Source organism: Saccostrea cucullata, unplaced genomic scaffold, assembly GCF_032062105.1.
Source record: "Saccostrea cucullata isolate Sc308-1 unplaced genomic scaffold, CSIRO_AGI_Scuc_v1 ctg2449, whole genome shotgun sequence".
NCBI classification, from domain to species: domain Eukaryota; kingdom Metazoa; phylum Mollusca; class Bivalvia; order Ostreida; family Ostreidae; genus Saccostrea; species Saccostrea cuccullata.
The window spans coordinates 24307-42673 of record NW_026918935.1 but is presented as its reverse complement, the minus strand read 5'-3'; the positions used below and the strand labels follow the sequence as shown (position 1 = coordinate 42673).

General features: G+C 32.4%; 1 protein-coding gene across 2 annotated transcripts in view; it reads left to right on the top strand.

Annotated features, from left to right (window-relative positions):
- The window catches only part of LOC134275933 (uncharacterized), an 80108-nt gene that overhangs the window by 59924 nt on the left and 1817 nt on the right, over positions 1-18367 (top strand). The window contains exons 1-2 of one of the 2 annotated variants that reach the window (XM_062758232.1): positions 17171-17476; positions 17569-17751. In XM_062758232.1, the coding sequence (XP_062614216.1) occupies positions 17320-17476; positions 17569-17751 (340 nt within the window). In that variant the 5' untranslated portion in view covers positions 17171-17319. Of the gene's footprint in view, positions 1-17170; positions 17477-17568; positions 17752-18367 lie in introns of those variants that run through there. The other variant, XM_062758224.1, reaches the window with a different exon arrangement.

Genomic DNA, 18367 nt, shown 5'->3' with positions numbered 1-18367 from the left:
TGAGTCACACTTCAGTATGTTGTAAATAGTTAATCAAATGATTGTTATCAAATTCAGACGGTGGTTTTCGTTGTATTGTCATTGAGAGAACTACAAATAAAATGAAAAAGAACAGCAGACAATGCAGTACAAAATTGCATTTAAATAATTTTCTGTCTAAATATCTTTGTATCAAGCATTATTTCTTTTGCAAAAGGGTACGTAAAATATAACAATAAATAGCTAGACAAGTTGCTGTCCTGTAAAAAAAAAAAGGACTGCAATACGTGGACTATATGCCTATGTTCCTAACGAAAATTCAATTTGAAAAAAATTCTTGTGTACATTTTCTAAAATGACCCGCCTACTTATGACTGAATGAAGTCTCAAAGCAAAATTGTTTAATCGTTTCTCCTATAAGCATTTAGTTTTGTCATTTTAAAAAATCGGGCTATTTCGATACATGTGACCCAAAATAGTTGGGTCTTGACAGCTATTATGGATTTATGCGGAAAATATATATCATGGGAAAAATAGATCTGATGGTACACGTGTGACACAGCTCTATAGTATGTAGATTTATTTCGAAGCCCCCCGCCCCCTCCCCAACATTAAAAACCCTTGCTACAGACCTCTATTAAACGGTACTTGGATTGCTGAGATATCTAAATAGATTTTCGAGCCTTCATACACCAAAACTAATCAAAACTAATGCCGGTAAAAACTTGTTCTATCATTTAAAAGCTAGAACTAGTACTTGAATGACGTTTTTTTATTTAAGTTGCATATATCTTTATACTGCAAGTTCTTCCTACTTTTTAAAATGCTTGTGCCATAAAATCAATGTTAAGTTTGTGTATAAAAGTACATTATAAAACAGAAATTCGTATCCTCCAATAAATATATGAACACGACATGCGGATTTGAAAGCCCGAGTTGCCAAGGAATAGCATAATCTTATAGGGTTAATTATACTACAAGCAAATTGCCTACGGGGTGAACTCTCAAGCATTCTTGCGCAAGCCTAGCCTGTCGTTTGCCCAATACATTCGGTGTAACCTCGATCGTTTATATATTTACTGTTTGGACCCTGAGGTAAGTAAAGATAAAAATATCAAAACTGGCATAGTTTCATATCACATAATTAATTTGATGTAGTATTAATCTATTTTACTGGAATCTTTTTGTTGCAAATTTTGGTTTTATATTCATCAATTGCTATTGGTAAAAGCACAAATTCGCACCTGATCAAATCTGTTAATGCTTGCAACAGGAATGCATTTTTTCCGGAATCAATGTAATCTCTCAAAATTTTTTTTTTTTTTTGCTGTATAACCTGAAAGGTAATTTTCTTGAATTGTGTCGTCAGTAAGATCTTTTTCTTCAATATCGTTTTCAGTGAGAGCTCGATCCACACTATTTGCTACTTGTCTTGAGAGCTTTTTCGAATCATTCCTGCAAATAGCTTGATCTTGTTTAGTGACTTAGAGCAGGTTATGAGTTTTGACCCTCCCTTATAAAAATATTATTGTTAACTATAGTTTACTGTAGTCAACTATAATAAACCAAAGTATCAAAGTTACCTTTAAAGTAAGTTTTTCAATGTTTTCACTATAGTGTCAAAGTGATAACTATAGGAATTCAAAGTTTTCAAAGTGATCATTAAGATTTCAAAGTTATCACGATAGTAAATCAATTTTTTTTTACCATTGTAAATGAAAGTTTTCATAGTGATCACTATGGTAAATTTTTCATAGTAATGACTTTAGTAAATAAAATTGTCAAAGTGTTCAACATGGTAAATCAAATTGTCAAAGTGTTCACTGTAATAAATCAAAGTTTTCATAATGTCAAAGTGATCAGTTTAGTTAATTAAAGTTACTATAGTAAGCAATAATTAACTGTAGTATTTTTTGTTAGGGCTTTACGGCTCGAAGGACAATCTTTCACAAATACCTCAAGGCCCGTACTGAATTGTCTATTTTTGGAAATATTCCGGATTGGTTAGGTTCAGTATCGGTAAAATTCGCCAGGACAAAGTGATTGAATGGACAGAATACAATTAACAAATCCGGTCCTACTTGTAAAGCCTTAATTTCTTATGTCTAAGAACAGGAAACTATATTTTCTTTTATGTGCAGAATAATTTTAGTTATACATGTAGTTCCTTTTTTCATTTAAGATTCAAGATTAAATCAGATATACTTATACAAAATTATTTGGATAAATTTAAGTATTTAACATGTTTATGAATTAAGCACGCGTTTAGATTGACACGCTAGATCTTAGTCTTTATAAATTATAATAGTGTAATAGTACTCAACGACAATCTTGCAGCCTTTAATATGCTGCAATGTGTAAATAGTAAGCAGATTTGATATACAGTAAAGTTTGTTAACACATAACATGATATGGAAAGTAAAATTCATTTTCTTAAAATCACTTAATAATTTGCATAAGCGTCAGGATATGAAACAATCATCTACTTGAAGATCAGATTGTGTTTCCGTTAACTACTTACTCGCTTCTAAAGTGATTGTTTAGTCATGTGTTAATGACATTCAGAGGTCAAACAAATTTAATTTACAAATTACTTGTGACTTGATTCATTTTTTTCAAGTCATCCTTACATGTTGTGCATAATTACATGTTACACGAATTAGAAGCATTGAGCCGCGGATCATTTGATAGAAGGTCAGTACTTCTTTTTAAAGCTTTCATCTCTTTTTCTTATTTTTTTTATTAGCAGCAACTTCACATTGTATCATATCTGTCTTATTTCTATGTACTTTGAGATCACAAAATCTTTGGGGGTATATTCTTTGTTTTAGAGGTACGAAAAGACCAACAAGTTCTTGACAACCACTAAATGAAACATTTCATATTCGTTACTACTAAACATATTCCAATTATGAAAATATGTGATTTTACAGTAATAATGTATTATTCACTCATTTAAATAAAATTATGAAAGATAATTACGCAGATGCTTTCATTCACAGTTTCTTCTTTGTAGATAAGATGATCATCAACTTGAATCTGCTAAAGATTCGAAATGTCTCTATCTATGCATTCGTCCACCCAGGAAACAACGAATATTGCTCGACTGGCATGGCTTATACTGGGTCCCTGTACCCACGTATTGCGTGACATTCTGAAAACAGAAGTTTTTCCGTCAGATTTGTCAAAATAAATGAAAGAATATGTACAAACAACTTAACTTTAAAAAAAGAAATCCACGGAATAAATCACTTTTTCCCCAAACACCATACATTGGGGATTTTTCAGATTTTCTTTTTGTACTTCTTACGAAATGTCAGTAAAATGCCTCTACATTCGGAAGGTTGGGGAGAAATTCCAAAAACAGGTGATAAACGTGTTGCAGCAAACATTGAAAGACCGCCTTGTAAGAAACAAATATTATGGACACGCTGCTGATCCTTCTCTTTTCGAATCAAAGTTCAGAGCAGAATAGCGGAACATCCGAGATATCCTTGTAGAATTAGAGAACTACCTTGGAACCACAGGGGTGTACAAGGATGCCATCGACACAATACAAACCAAGAACAAGAGAAAAGTACATTTAGTTATCTTGAAATGTGAGAGAATTTCATAAAATGGTGGATAATCTTTCAAGTAAGCGGGAGTTAAAACTTATAACAATTTGTTTATGAATATACAACTATGCTTTTTTTAATACTAGTGTGTTTTTTAAAATAAAAAATATATGATAAGTACGACGGATATAAATAAGCTTATTTTTTATGAATTACATCATATTTACCTGTATTATTTTATGTAAACTTTACATTTTTCAGATCAAATCCAGACTATCCAGAGAGAGTTGTTACTGCCTCGTAGTAATAAACGCATGTTAGTTAAAGTCACGTATGTTCTGGCTTGTAGTTCAATATATACAGTAGTACTATAAATATACGTACTAATGGGATATCTAGATATTCAAGAAAAATCTTCTGGACTAAGTTGGGAGTTGGGTCTTTTGGGACTGTTTCAGGAATATAAAAGATCTAGCAAGAAATCACAGGAACTTTGTTCATCCAGGCGAGAAAAATATGGAAGAAAGAAGCTCGGCCTTTGTGAATTTTGAATTAGGGGTTTAAAAATTAAATTTAATTCATTTACAGCAAAGATTTGGCAGCTAGTGGAATATTTCTAAATATAAACTGTTATATAAGAACGGATATTTCCATTGAAAAATATTTTAAATGTGTAAACTTCAAATAGTCTCCAGAGTAACCTATTTATCGTATTCTCGGGTAGACTCAAAAAGAAAATTTATTGGTATAAAATGTATTTCTGATTGAAATAAGACACTGTAGATATATATATATATATATATCTTATTCAGCCTAATAAAACACCTGTAGTAGAAACACAGTTTTCCCTGCCATCTTGAGGTGACGCTATTCAGGATGCATTCAAGTATCCTTTTATAAAAATTACAAGGTTGTACTTCCCCCTTATTTTATCAAGTCCCATCATTTTCAGCAGTCTCGTTTAAGTCAACATTTCCACTTCTCTAACAAAAGTTATGATTTGCTAACTTAGATTTTATTGAAAAAATTATTTTCTTTGTAGATCCAAAAATTACTTAAATGATCGGTTTGTGGATTTTAAATTATATTGAATGTAATATGAATACCTATTTGTTGCTACATTCCTTCACTTCTCCATGCATGTAATATATTTTTTACCTGTATTACTCGAAAATTTGACCGGCATGTATTAAGATATCCGACCCATATTACAACCAAAATTTCTAACCTTAAATAGCAATTGTTTGTAAAATATCCTGATATCATTTTAAAGCATTTTAGAGTAGAAAGGGATTTACCAAGAGAAATTTTCCAAAATTTTATTACCTAAGCAGAAATTAATTATTGAAGATTGCATTGAAGTCTATTGAAAGAAGTAAGTTTTTTAGGATAAAAAAATAAATACTTCCAATATCAAAAAATGCTGTGGTGGAAAGATGTATTTGATCATTGGGAATAGAAAAACAATTAAAAATATTTTTTTTTTACCAAACAGATTTTTTGAAATTAATTTTTATTGAGTAAAATCAAAGGGAGATAACTCGTCAAAGGCAGGAAAAGGTAATAAATTAGGACATGTCCCACTCTTACATTCTTATACTAAAAGATGAAAATTACTTCTAACTACACTGATTATTCAGCCCATATATATCTATTATGCATTCAATTCCATTGAATCTGAGGCTAATATGGATCGGATACCTTAACTATCCCTGTTTAAAATGTAAATGTAGAATATACCCTAACAAACAAATATCAAAGTGTCAAAGTGTTCAATTTAGTAAATCAAGGTTTGCAATGTTTTAAATACAATGTCAAGGTGTTAACTATAGTCAATAAAGGTTTTCAAAGTTTTCACTAAAGTGTCAAAGTTATTATCATAGTAAATCAAAGTTTTTCAAGAGTAGGTAAAAGTTTCCATAGTGATCACCGTTGTAAATCAGTTTTTATAGTTATCAGTATATTAAATCAAAGTGTCAAAGTGTTCACTACAGTACATCAAAGTGGTAAAGTGTTCACTATAGTGTCTTAAAGTTTTCATAGTTTCTAAGTGTCTAAGTGTTTTACTATAATTAACTATAGTAAACTTAAGTTAACTTTTTGCATTTTTTTTTTGTTAGGGTAATGAAAAAGTACGAAGGATTATCAAATTTATCAAATTTAAACCGCTTTTAGTACATAAATGAATTTTGAAATATCTAGTTATCAACAACATTTTCTATCTATAGAATAAATCACAGATCACAAATTTTATTTTTTAATAAATAAGTTATGTTTTTGTAAGCAATGGTATGTCCATGCGGCGCAACCTCGAAACGACGTTTTTTTTCAACCTAATCTAACTAAGAAAAACTATTATGATATGAACATTTGACATCTAAATATCCCGTTAATTAAGGTATGTGTTGGGACATTATTAAAATAGTAAATTTTTATCTAATTCTGAAAGTTCTATGAAATTTTATCGTAAATTTTATATGGAGTATCCAAACAAATATTGCCTTGAAAATGACGTTAAAAGGGGGTAGTGGTTTCCTTTTTCAACATTCTATGGAGTTGTGCCCCTAGAAAAACTGGTACACACCCAGAAAATGTTTAAACTGGCTACGGTGAAATAATATGCATCAATATTACTTGTTTTTAATGCTAAAATAGATTCAGGGAGAATAGAAATGCACAGTTAATTTATTTGAAGTCAAGGTGTGAAAAATCAATCACGTCAAAAAATGACGCTGATTATATGTTGTAGATCGTGTACTCAAAAAAGCAAAATATTCTGGACGAACCAAGTTAGAATCTCTCCCATTGTCTTAATCAATTTGGAATATCATATGCATTTAAAGCCGCTGTTCATGACATTGTAAAGTCAAATATACAATACGGATTGAAGTCCTTCCTCAGCTCCAGGGAATCTCATCAAAATAAGTGTATGAGGTAGAAAAAGCAGACATTGAAAAAAAATGACGTTGTCGGACGTCATAAAACTAAACGGCGACGGCGTCGGGTGATGATATAATGTCGTTTTTATGTCATAATAATATTTGTTTATTTTTTGTTGTTTTATGTTCCTTAAAAATTTTGTGAGCTTAGACTATATACTACTTGTACCATAGTTAGGTGTGATTTCTTTTGTTAAAAGTGTGGGTTTTCTGTACATAACCCACACTTTTCTATAACTCCGCCCATCGAGTCGGGACAAAAGAAAGTTCTATTTATAAAACGATCATGCACGGTTTTTAAATGAAACAATCATACATGCTCTTTATACCAAATTTAAGAGAGTAAAAAGGAGCCTGGAAAATGTTCAATTGTATACAACATTTAGTAATAAATAACATTTAAAAACGGCCATTAATACTTTAACGATAGTTAAAAGTGAAGAAATAACTTCAGAAATCGCTTGTTTTTTAAAAACATTTTTAAATAGTGTAATGATCAGGATGACGTTGGCTTAGTAGATTCCAATATATCGTTATTTTGATAACCAACAAAGAAAACACGGAACATACTTGACTTAAAAAAAGTGTACACTTCTGCACTTAAATAAAGTTTTCGATTGCGAATCTAGCCGATCAAAGATCTAATTTTCATTAAAAATTGAAAATACATAACCCATAAAACATTTCAATCAACGTACCACTGTGCACGACAAAGCTGTTATTTTTTCAATTACATAAACGGGCCTAGATATGTTTGATTTTTATGTCGCGTGTGTGGCACAGTGGTTAAAACGCCTGCCCTAGAGTCACGAAGTTAGGAGTTGAATCCCACTGTGGGACGTGGAGACCTATAAAGTATAAACAGACGTCCCGTGTCGCAGAAGGTGTTCTCAGGAAGAAGATCTCTCACTGCTCAATGACCCTGATTGCCGAGTATAAACCGAGACCCCGTGTCACAGCATTTGTAGCAAACTTTGAAAAGTATTGTATACAAATCACTTACCCTATATTCGATGGACATGGTCAGAAGGACACGAAGAAGCGTAAAATCATATAAAATCCAAATGCTTCTTTGAAACCAAACACTTAATGTTTCAATTGCGAACTAGTCCGACCGATTCCTAAGCTGACTTACATATGAATGATTTTAGAAAACTATGGTACAAGTCATTTACTCCATATCACACTGTTGGTTATGTGTAGATACCCGATGGGCGTGGTCATAATGACAACTCGGTAGCTACGCTCCCTCGTGTCATTATGACCATGCCCATCGGGTATCTACACATAACCAACAGTATGATATGGGGTAACTGCTACTAATTTTATAGTCTCAGTCAACGTACTTTTTGATAACCCCTCGTAATAGAGGATATCTTTAATATGACCTAGATATATCATGCAAGGATAGAAAAATGTATGACAATGGGAAAATTCATTATAAAGTAGTTGTGTTTTAAGACAACAGTTATAATTCTTTTTCCTTATTTAAGAAACAACCCGAAAAATGGTATCCATGCATCCTGAAGCTTTTAGCAATTTATTAGTATTTGACAGAGCAAAGGAGCTGATAAATACTAAAGGTTTCGTGGCTTTAAAGGGAAACCCCAGAACTGGTAAAACTACGATTGCCAAATATTTATTGAAGCAACTAATGGAGGACGGAAAACCTCCTTTTCAGATTAATAGATTTTCAGACTTGTACGGAAGCAGTTCACCCGGAAATGGTATTACAGTTTATATTCAATTTGTGTTAGGGTAATGGTCTTATTTAAACAGTGATGTTGAAGAATTGACGAGCAAAAAAATAAAAAGAACGAAAATTAAAAATTGCCCAAACTCGAAAATCCTATTTCGTGTTGGGGGGGGGGGGGGTTAGTGGCCACTTCCTTTCACTTCCAATGTTTTTCTCTATTTCCTTCCTGTGTCTATACTGTGCTAAAAAGTGGGGGGGGGGCAACCACTTTTTCAATGGACATTTTCTGTAGTAAAGGTTTTGTTGGGATAAGAAGTGGGGACAGCCCCCCCTACCCCCCCCCCGGTTGTTACGTGCCAATAAAGGCCTTGACAAGATGTGGTATTAATGGGAAATCAAACATTTTGATATTTACAAAAAGGAATGATGTTTATAAAGAATAGGGTTAGGGTAAGGAATACATTGATGCATTTCTTCGGTCATCAATGATTGATCTATCAAATAACACATATGCAATGCGAGAAGATAAAATACTTCAGATGTCAAAAATTACAATTTATGTTTAAGCATAAAGGATAATAAACTTCTAATCAAGTATGATAAAATGCCTATATCAATAGGATTTCTACAATGTTGTAACCTGGCCACAAACAATGAAACCATTAAACAGAATATATCTTAGTTTCGTGTGGAACCTATGGCCTTTTTGAGTGACTACTTCATAAAACTCCTGAGAAAGCGGACTGCAAAGGTTACTGTCCTTGTATATCTTCTCCTCTGAGGGGGTAAAGTGGAATTCTAATGCAATTGTTTTGTAAAACACTTTTTATTTGGCTAATTCACTGATGTTTGAAGCAGTAAAACGAGCATTAACGAGCGTGAAAGCTTTTCATTGTGACGTCATAATAGAGCGAAGCAAAACACAATGCTCCGTGACGTATTTTATGTACCAAAATTCATCAAAATAAGACGTAAACAACCAATACAATTCATGAAATGCATTAGAATGGGAATAACTCATCGTTTAATTTGGTATTTGCGACAGTTAATGCTGATTTAACGGTCGCAAACTGAGTTTTACCGGCGACGCGTAAACCGTTTTTCCGGCGACGCTTACGAGAAGATTTGGATGAGTTATTCCCATTCTAATGCAATTCATGAATTTTGTTGGTTGTTAGTTAGTTATTCCCTAATTCAAAGTAATCGATATATAAACCTCACGTAGACTTAAAGACGAAGAATGTCGCTCTGAAAATTGTTGGTCCAAATGCGTCTTACCAGAATGACTTCCAGGATAGTATTGATTGTTATGATGGATTTTTGATCATTCGAGATTCGATAGATAATATCTGTTGGTTTTCCCATAGCTCAGTACAAGAGTCTCTTTTTACTGCTCTGTTTTATTTGGATCCTAATCGAATGATACAGGAATGTCACCATTCCTTGTCTCTAACCTGAATTTATATACTGTGGTTTCATCAATTTTCGTTGGCATCAAATTTCGTGGATTTTGTGAATCAGACGTTTTCGAGGATACGTAATTTCGTGGACAAAAGCATTGCCTATTCAAATGAATGTCATATTTCGTAATTCAATGAACATTTAAATTCGTGGATCTACTCAACAACGAAATCCACGAAAATTGGTGCTCAACGAATATTGATGAAACTACAGTACTGTACATATTTAAGAAATAAATAACAAGTTTATAACCTTCAATGGGAATTGAAGTGGGTTGGGCATGTGATCAAATCCTGTGAAGGCCGAAGGCCTTCTCAGAAGATTTGATCACGTACCGACCTACTTCAATTCCCATTGAAGTTTATAAACTTGTTATTTATTATTTATATACACATTTGAGACAGACAATTGAATATTTTCGAATTTAAATTATTGCACTAACCGTCCGTCTTAGATTTTGAAAAATGACGTAAGGTGTAAATCGGCTTGAATGGCTGTTACGCTTCGAATTCTTTAGGCTAAGGAATTTTCGAAGGGAATATTTTGTGAAAGGCTACTTGTGATCAATAATAGTGAACAGATTGTTTTCTGGGAATATTTTTATTTGTGAAAATTGATAATCGATGCTGAAAAGACACAAGAAACACGTCCGAAGTCTGATAATAAACAGTTGGAGGATTTTCGGTCGCCGGAAGGGGATGGCTGGATCCGATCCGATGGATTGAGACACTTGTCCGAGCCAGTTATTTTGCAATTTGATCAAAAACATTCTACGATTTCAGTAACTAAAGGCATACTTATCGTAAAACACGTACGGAGACACTGGCGACAGCTTTACATTGAACTACGAAAACGCCGAGGTGTTTGGCAGCTGTTCATGGCATGATTACAATGATATTTTCCAACAGATTTACGCATTTATCGTGAGTAGAATTTAAAGATAAAGTAAAAGTTTATCATGAAAATTTAACCAAACGTCTACACAAAAAATAGGGATGAACGTTAGAGACTGTGAGGCTGACAAAATTGAAAGAAATGTAAACAAACGCTAGACTAGATTTCTCTACGTACACAGGTTGAATCGATAGCCAAAAAACTGTATGAAATACTTGTTTTCATTGTAAATAAAATAATTATCATTTTAATGGCTTATTTTGTTCATTTTTATACAAGAAAAGCAAGTAGAGCAGGTCATTTTATAATTTATGTACCGGTAGATATTATTGCGCCGTGTGATTAGGCCACGTATTGACCTCTGACCTCTGACAAACTTCATACAGAATTGAAAATATTTTCTCTCTGTATGTTTATATAAAGGAGATATACCACAAATGTATATATTTCTCATTGTCATTATGTACCATATATTTTTGTTGATTTTGAGTGAATAAATGAACTTGATCTATTAAATTTTCATGATATAACAAGACTTGAAAAAATGCCAAATAATTTATCAATCAATATGTTGATGAAAAGAATTTTAAAAACAAAGAAGGTGTTTCTTAGATTCAAAAATCGATTTTATAAGGATAACTAAATGGGCATCTTCAACGCAATAAATTCATTTTAATTGATTATTTGTTTTATTAAGTTTCTTACTTTTTTGTTAGGCTTAAATTAATTTCTTGAATTTAATCTTCGATAAAGAAAAATACAGATTACGTTAAAAGTTATTATTTGATTTTTTTTCCATAAACGACATCAATCAACCCGACTTAATAATGAGTCATTGGGACCCGACACTCTAAACCACATGGATTGAAGTAAGATGATATTGGTTTGATTAAAATGAGGGAATGAGGGTCATAAGGTAGTAGTAGAGTGTTCCGGCGACAGATTATGCCTCATTAGGGGTCCCAAAAAAGATATTCTTTGTTTATTGTAAACTTGATTTTATCAATAGATCTATGTTTTTATGCTTAATACACGCAATGATAGGTTCCGATTTGAATAAGTTTTTGCATGCTGGGTCTGCTTCCAATATATTTCACTACTTTAAAATAGTATTACGTTTTTTTTTTTTTTTTTTTTTGATGCAAAGGTAAAATTTTGTAACCATGGCGTGTGGATAGCTAGGCTTTGTTTTTTTTCATTATTTCTTAAAAAGAGTTGTCTCTCCTTCTGTGTTGGAATTTGAAGAATTACTAAATGCTCACAAGAACGCTTAGAACACCGGGGATAAAAGAAACATCCCGTATCCTAATGTGGACGACTTAATTTGTATTCTCAAAAACGTATTAGAAAAACAATTACTTCGAATTTAACCGGAAAATACTAAAAACAAGTAATAGGCTGCAGTATGGGCGCAGTACCTTCCCCTGAAATCTCAAACATGAGAAATTACGAAGTTCATTGAATCTAAATTTCAACATGTCAACAAAATTCTGTTCTATGGCAGATTTAGGGATGATGGATATATATTTCGATTTCTATTTTTTTTCTCTGTGATATCTGTTTGAAAGTTGGGGGAATTTATTTCTTGATAATTCTGCCGGAATGTAAATTAAGCAGGTCGATAGGTCAGAAGCTTAGGAGGCCTAATACGCATGTAAATCCCGTGCGCATCTGTCTCTGTGTCTGACGCTAAGGATGCCAAATACGCATGAAAATCTCGTGCGGCTGCCTTTGTGTTTGACGTCAGATGGGAGGACTATTGAAATTGGCATGGAAGTCCTCATGTAATTAAATCTATTAGTCTACATTTTTAATGTCTAAGTCTACAATTTTATTTCACAATGAAATGGAAATATAAGGAATCACTGTCTAGTTTTGAGAGTATGCCAGGGACATCAACAATAGTGGTAAACATGGGATAATTTTAGCATAACGGGCTTCGCCCGTTATGCAAATTATCCCATGTTTCCCCTATTGTTGATGCCCTGGCATACTCTCAAAACTAGACAGTGATTCCTTAAATATACCAATATTGCGGGATTTATATCACGCGTGACCTGTACGCTTATTATAGAAAGTCGGGTTATGATATGTAAGAGGATGTGTTATATAATGTTTTGATTAAAAACTAACAAAGAAACTTTCAGATTTGAGTATTCGAGTGGAGCTTTAAATTCTGTTATTTATACTACGAATCAATCACACTTAAAAACTCAGGAAGCTTATCTAATTACAAAAATGGCCTTATGTACAAAAGACGGAGCACGTTGAAGGAGACAACAACTACACAATAAATAGTTTAGTATAACTGCTTTTGTTCTGATTATTTTCATATGTATCCATATAATGCATCCTATATGTATATATTATTTCAATCTCAAGTGCAAAATATATAGAAAAACCGTATTCTTTATTATAAATTCGTACTATAAGGCTTCTGTTTATTAAATACACAAGTAAGTTCATTAGATAGCGCGTATAAAGGGAAGTGCATGTTTAGTCACTATCAATATCTCGTCTAGATAATTTCTAGGAATTTCCCTGTTATATCTAGATACAATAAGTACAGACGATATATTAAACAAAAACAAATGGGTGCCTGGATCTATATATATTTTGTGACCAATTTGTGCTGTAAATGATTCAAAGGAGAAATATGATTTAACGAGGCCCGATCTATTTGATCTGCGCATACGTTTTAACGCAGTGTCGACTCAGGCACGTCGCAATACCCTTGACTGCAGTCACAATTGAACACAATAACGTCAAAAATTAAAATGACGTCAAATTGCGCTTAATTGTTTCGCTGATCTTGCTTACCTGGTTGCTCTATGGACTGTGCATGTTGAAAGCTAGCATTTCTATTATTTACATTTTTTATTATATATTTGCTTCAACTAATACACAACTTACGCTAGCGTTTAATGAAAAATATGCCTACATCCAAGTCTGTGTGATTCACACACCATTAATTCACACTAAACTGAAAAACATTCCTTATATTTACATTTTATCTGTTTGGAGGCAACTAAAATATACTCAATATTTGAATTTTTCGTTGCCCTATATTGTTGTATTTTACGAACGGCGCTGCAATCTGATTTTGAAGTCACGTTAACGCACGTTTCTGCGTGTATATTTCTACGCGTGAGTATACACTAAAATGTTTTTCAAATCAATTTCACAGTAAGCTTACTAGAAAAACACAGCGATTGTAAATATTTAAGAAATAAACAACGTTATTCAGTGAACATGGCGTTATGAATAGCAATTGCTCTGCTGGCATATTCCATGATGCGCGCTAGCAGAGCTATTGCTATTCATAATGCCATGTTCACTGAATAATCGTTGTTTATTACTTATATTTGCATTCTTAGATTTTTTTTCAAGAATATCAGAGGAAATCCTGACTTACATAAGGACGCAGCTTCTTGTCTTCAGTAAAGAAAAACATACGGCTTTTAAATTAGTAAACCTGATTAATGCTCCTTTTTTCTAATAAATCACAACTAATTTAAAAAGTATTTCCCTCTCAAACACATTTATCTGGATACAAGCAGTGCCCTCATCACATTTTTGTTTTGATGCAGTTGTGACGTCATTGATCAACGTTATATTAAAACCCTCTGACAAAAATCAATTTAACACTATGATGAAAAATGAGAACGCTTTTATAATGACTATTACTCCAGAATGCTTTTCTATATATTTTTTTTAGTTTTTTTTATTTATTTTTAATAGCTGAAATCATTCTTGAAATAGGTATACTAGTTAAAGAAAGTTTCTCTTTCTGAATGTTATTACCCAAGTGTGAAGAGTTATCGTTCTTTGTACAAATATGCTTGATACGAAAAAATAAAAATATGACAGTTCTCTATGACTTTAAAATGTTTTATTATACAATTAAATACATTGACAAAAACTGAATTTTTTAAGATATAAATCAACAATCTTAAATATTCTGAATTTCCTTTTTTTTCCAAGAATATAATTAAACACTTATTTTTATTCCTCTTAAGAAACACATCATATATATACTTCTCAACACGCTACGTTAGTGTAGCAGAGATTGTTCTACACGAGTGTGATAGAGCAATTGCACTGATAGTAGAAGCAGTTGCGTCTATAGTCCTATGAATGCAGTTGATGACTACATGTTCATAGTGGGAGAGAGCAGTGGATATGCAAATATATTTGTATGTTTGATGCTTAGAAAAATTAGAATGAAATTTTGTTACCTTGACTTGTTTTTATACACAAATATTACGAGGGCTTATCAAAAAGTTCGTGGACTAGCGTCATAAAATTAAAACCGCGTTAAGCACATCAATGAATTTTAAAGTATCTAGCAAGCATCATCTTTTCTATCTAAAGAATAAACCATAAATCATAAATTTTATTTTTTTAATAAATTAGTTATGTTTTTGTAAGCAATGGTATGTCCAGGCGGCGCAAACTCGAACACGACGTTTTTTGACCTATGTGTAACTGAGAAAAACTATTTTTATATGGTCATTTGACATCCAAAAATCCCGTCAAAACAGGTCTCTCTCTCTCTCTCTCTCTCTCTCTCTTTCTCTCTCTCTCTCTCTCTCTCTCTCTCTCTCTCTCTCTCTCTCTCTCTCTCTCTCTCTCTCTCTCTCTCTCTCTCTCTCTCTCTCTCTCTCTCTCTCTCTCTCTCTCTCTCTCTCTCTCGCGATCGATCGATCGATCGAACTCGAAACATTTAACATGTCTGTTTTCCTAACTGTTATTTTTTTCCCTTATGGATGTACAATACACACCCCGCTAAATATTCCTCTCGTTTAATTTTCAATATTTTTATAATTGTATATTAAATACATTGTTAAATCTACTGTATAAATCCACATGTTGGACAAAGTCATTAGAGTGGGTTTTTTGACAGGAAATTCCCAAATTTACCCCCTACCCTTTAGTTGTTAACGAGGAGATAAACTTTTCAATTTTAATCAACAAACTAAAACATTGATTTTCAAAAAAAGCCAATTTAGCTATAATTTTCAAATTTTATTGACATATTCTTTTAACCATTTAACCCAAAAATAAAGTCATCTTTTTGATATACATATCATCAAAGAAATGTTTAAAGACCTTTTATTAAACTGATCAACCATGAATCATCTAAGCCTTTAAAATTATGTATTTTTCAATTTCAGTTTCTTTTTGTGTGAAAAAAACCTGTTGTTAAGTTTAATTTTGGGTAAAAAAAATTCTAAAGGTAGCTGTTACATGTAGTAAAAATAATCTTCATGATTTTTTGTATAATTTTTGTACGACCAGTTTTGATTTAATAGCGGAAAAAAAACCCGTCCCTCTCTTTCCCTAAATCGTGTTCCCGCACCTCTTTCAGACTTGGGTCAATGACTATATATGCTATGAATCTAAAAACACATTTAAAAAAAGTCAAATTGGAATATTGTTTTTGCTTAAAAATATATTAACTTACATATATTAGAGTTCTCATATTTAAAGCGTATTTAAATGTAGATTTATGGGTAATTTTTGAATACCCCCTCCACCCCTACCCTTTCCATTTTGCGTCGCTGCTAAGACTATTAACGTTTAACAAAACGTTGATTAAAGTGTAGATATATTTCGTCATATGAATCCCTGTGGTACACAATACATGTAGTTTGTTAATTCGTGAATGCAGAATACATAATGACTACTGGTTTTTTTTATGTATCAAGACATATTTGATACTTGTTCCTCTTTGATCAGTAAGGCTCTGAGAAAGACATCGATGTTGTAAAAAGTTTTTATTTGTTTATTGGTGTTGTTGTTTAAATTAAAAAAAAAACTAACCAATGTTTTTATCGCGAATGCACAAATTAAAATATATAGACAGTTACATGTGCGTCGCCAATATTGTACATAACAAGAATTTAGGCAATGTAGGCTTAAATAAAATTTTCAGAAATCAATCCCCATATCCCATTTTTCTTTTATGATTGATACATCGGGATCGTAGCATTCATCACCATGATGCTTCATAACCAACGTTAAATTTGATGTCACGTCAAACGTTCAATTGAAATTGCAAGAGTTATCTCCCTCAGTGTGTTGTACGTCTTTAATTTCCTTTCATGTTTACTATATAGTTTATGTACCTCTGACCAGACTGCATATATTATATATAATGTATATATGTAATATATGCACCTTACCTCATGCACCAATACGTTGTTCTGGGTGATATAAACTGAACTTGAACTTGACACTTCAGTAAATAAATCATACACTGATTACATTTTTTTTTGCTCAACACACATCAACAATGATGTTTCCTATGATAAAATCATTACATGTAACATTGACGTAGTATACAGGGTTATTTTCGACCCGTGTTATTTTCGCCCATTTGTAGTTGTGAACAATTTGGCCCAATTTAAATTCGCCCATTCTTAGTTCTACGTAAGAAATTATGCTGTTTATTTGAATTCGTCCCGTTTTAAATTCGCTCATTTCTCAAGAGGACGAAAGGGGCGAAAATTTTCCTGGATAGAGTATTTTATCTATCACAGTTAATATATGGTTTTTATATATAACCATATCTTCAGTATGTCTTTATGTAATGGTTTTTAATAAAAATGTAAAAATGATTTCTTTTTAATTTTCAGTAATTTTGTCAAAAACCGAAGAAACAAAAGAATTCTGCCACAATGAAAGAAAAACCATTCTAACTGACATTAATTGTGACGTCAGACATATTACGATTACTGTAGAGGGAGATCCTAATCATGTTGATCAATGCGATTGGAATCAAGGAAAAATGTGGTGTATTAATGGGAATTATGAGAATACCAATAAATCTCTTCGATTCAGTTTCACTTTTCATCTGGAGCAACATGCGGGAAAACAGATAGTGATACATTCCAGGTGTAATAATGGAAGCCATATCAATAAATCTATTATAATGATACCATGTCGTAAGTTTCTCTCTATCCTTCGATCGATCGAATTAGTAAGAACACGATTAATATTTGTTTTATTTATTTTTTAATGAAAATCATTTTAATAGGTTCAGAATTTACGGTTGATGCCACCTACAACAAGGAACACATAAATCTGACCTGCCAACATAAGTTCTTCAATTTGTCATCAGACGGAATCCATATAAAGATGAAGGAAGAAGATGATTTTATCGTCACCTGTACATGGAACAGAGGAAAATTAGTGACAAAGTGTCAAACAAAAGAACAAGGTAGGTCAGCATTTTTAAAAATTTGTTTTTAGATCTTAAATACTTAGTGGTAAGAGCATCTGTTCTAGAGTAGCGATGTTCAGAGATAATCATGTACGTCTCGCGGGTTTGAAACCACTGCGAGACGTACACCTGGAGAACGAGTCCTTGCGTGAGAGATGACGTCACCATATGAGTCAAAGAAAAAATACTTATTATACTTAACATATTTATAAGCTTTAATATAAAAATAGAAAAGGGATTAAAGTTCATGGAAGACTTTATCTTGGAATATTTACATTCGCTGTGATTTCTACTAAGCAAACCTTGAAATTGATTTGAAAACCATTTTCGTGTATACTCACGCGTAGAAATATACACGGAGAAACGTGCGCTAACGTGACGTCACAATGAGGCTACAGCGACGTCACAAAAACGCTACAGAGACGTTAGTAAAAGTACAACAATATAGGGCAGCGAGAAATTCAAATTTTAAGTATATTTTTGGTGCTTCCAAACATGTAAAAATGTAAATATAAGGAATGTTTTTAAGTTTAGTGTGAATTATTGGTGTGTGAATCACACAGACTAGCGCGCTTCATGAAATAATGCCTATGTGACAAGTCTGTGTGATTCA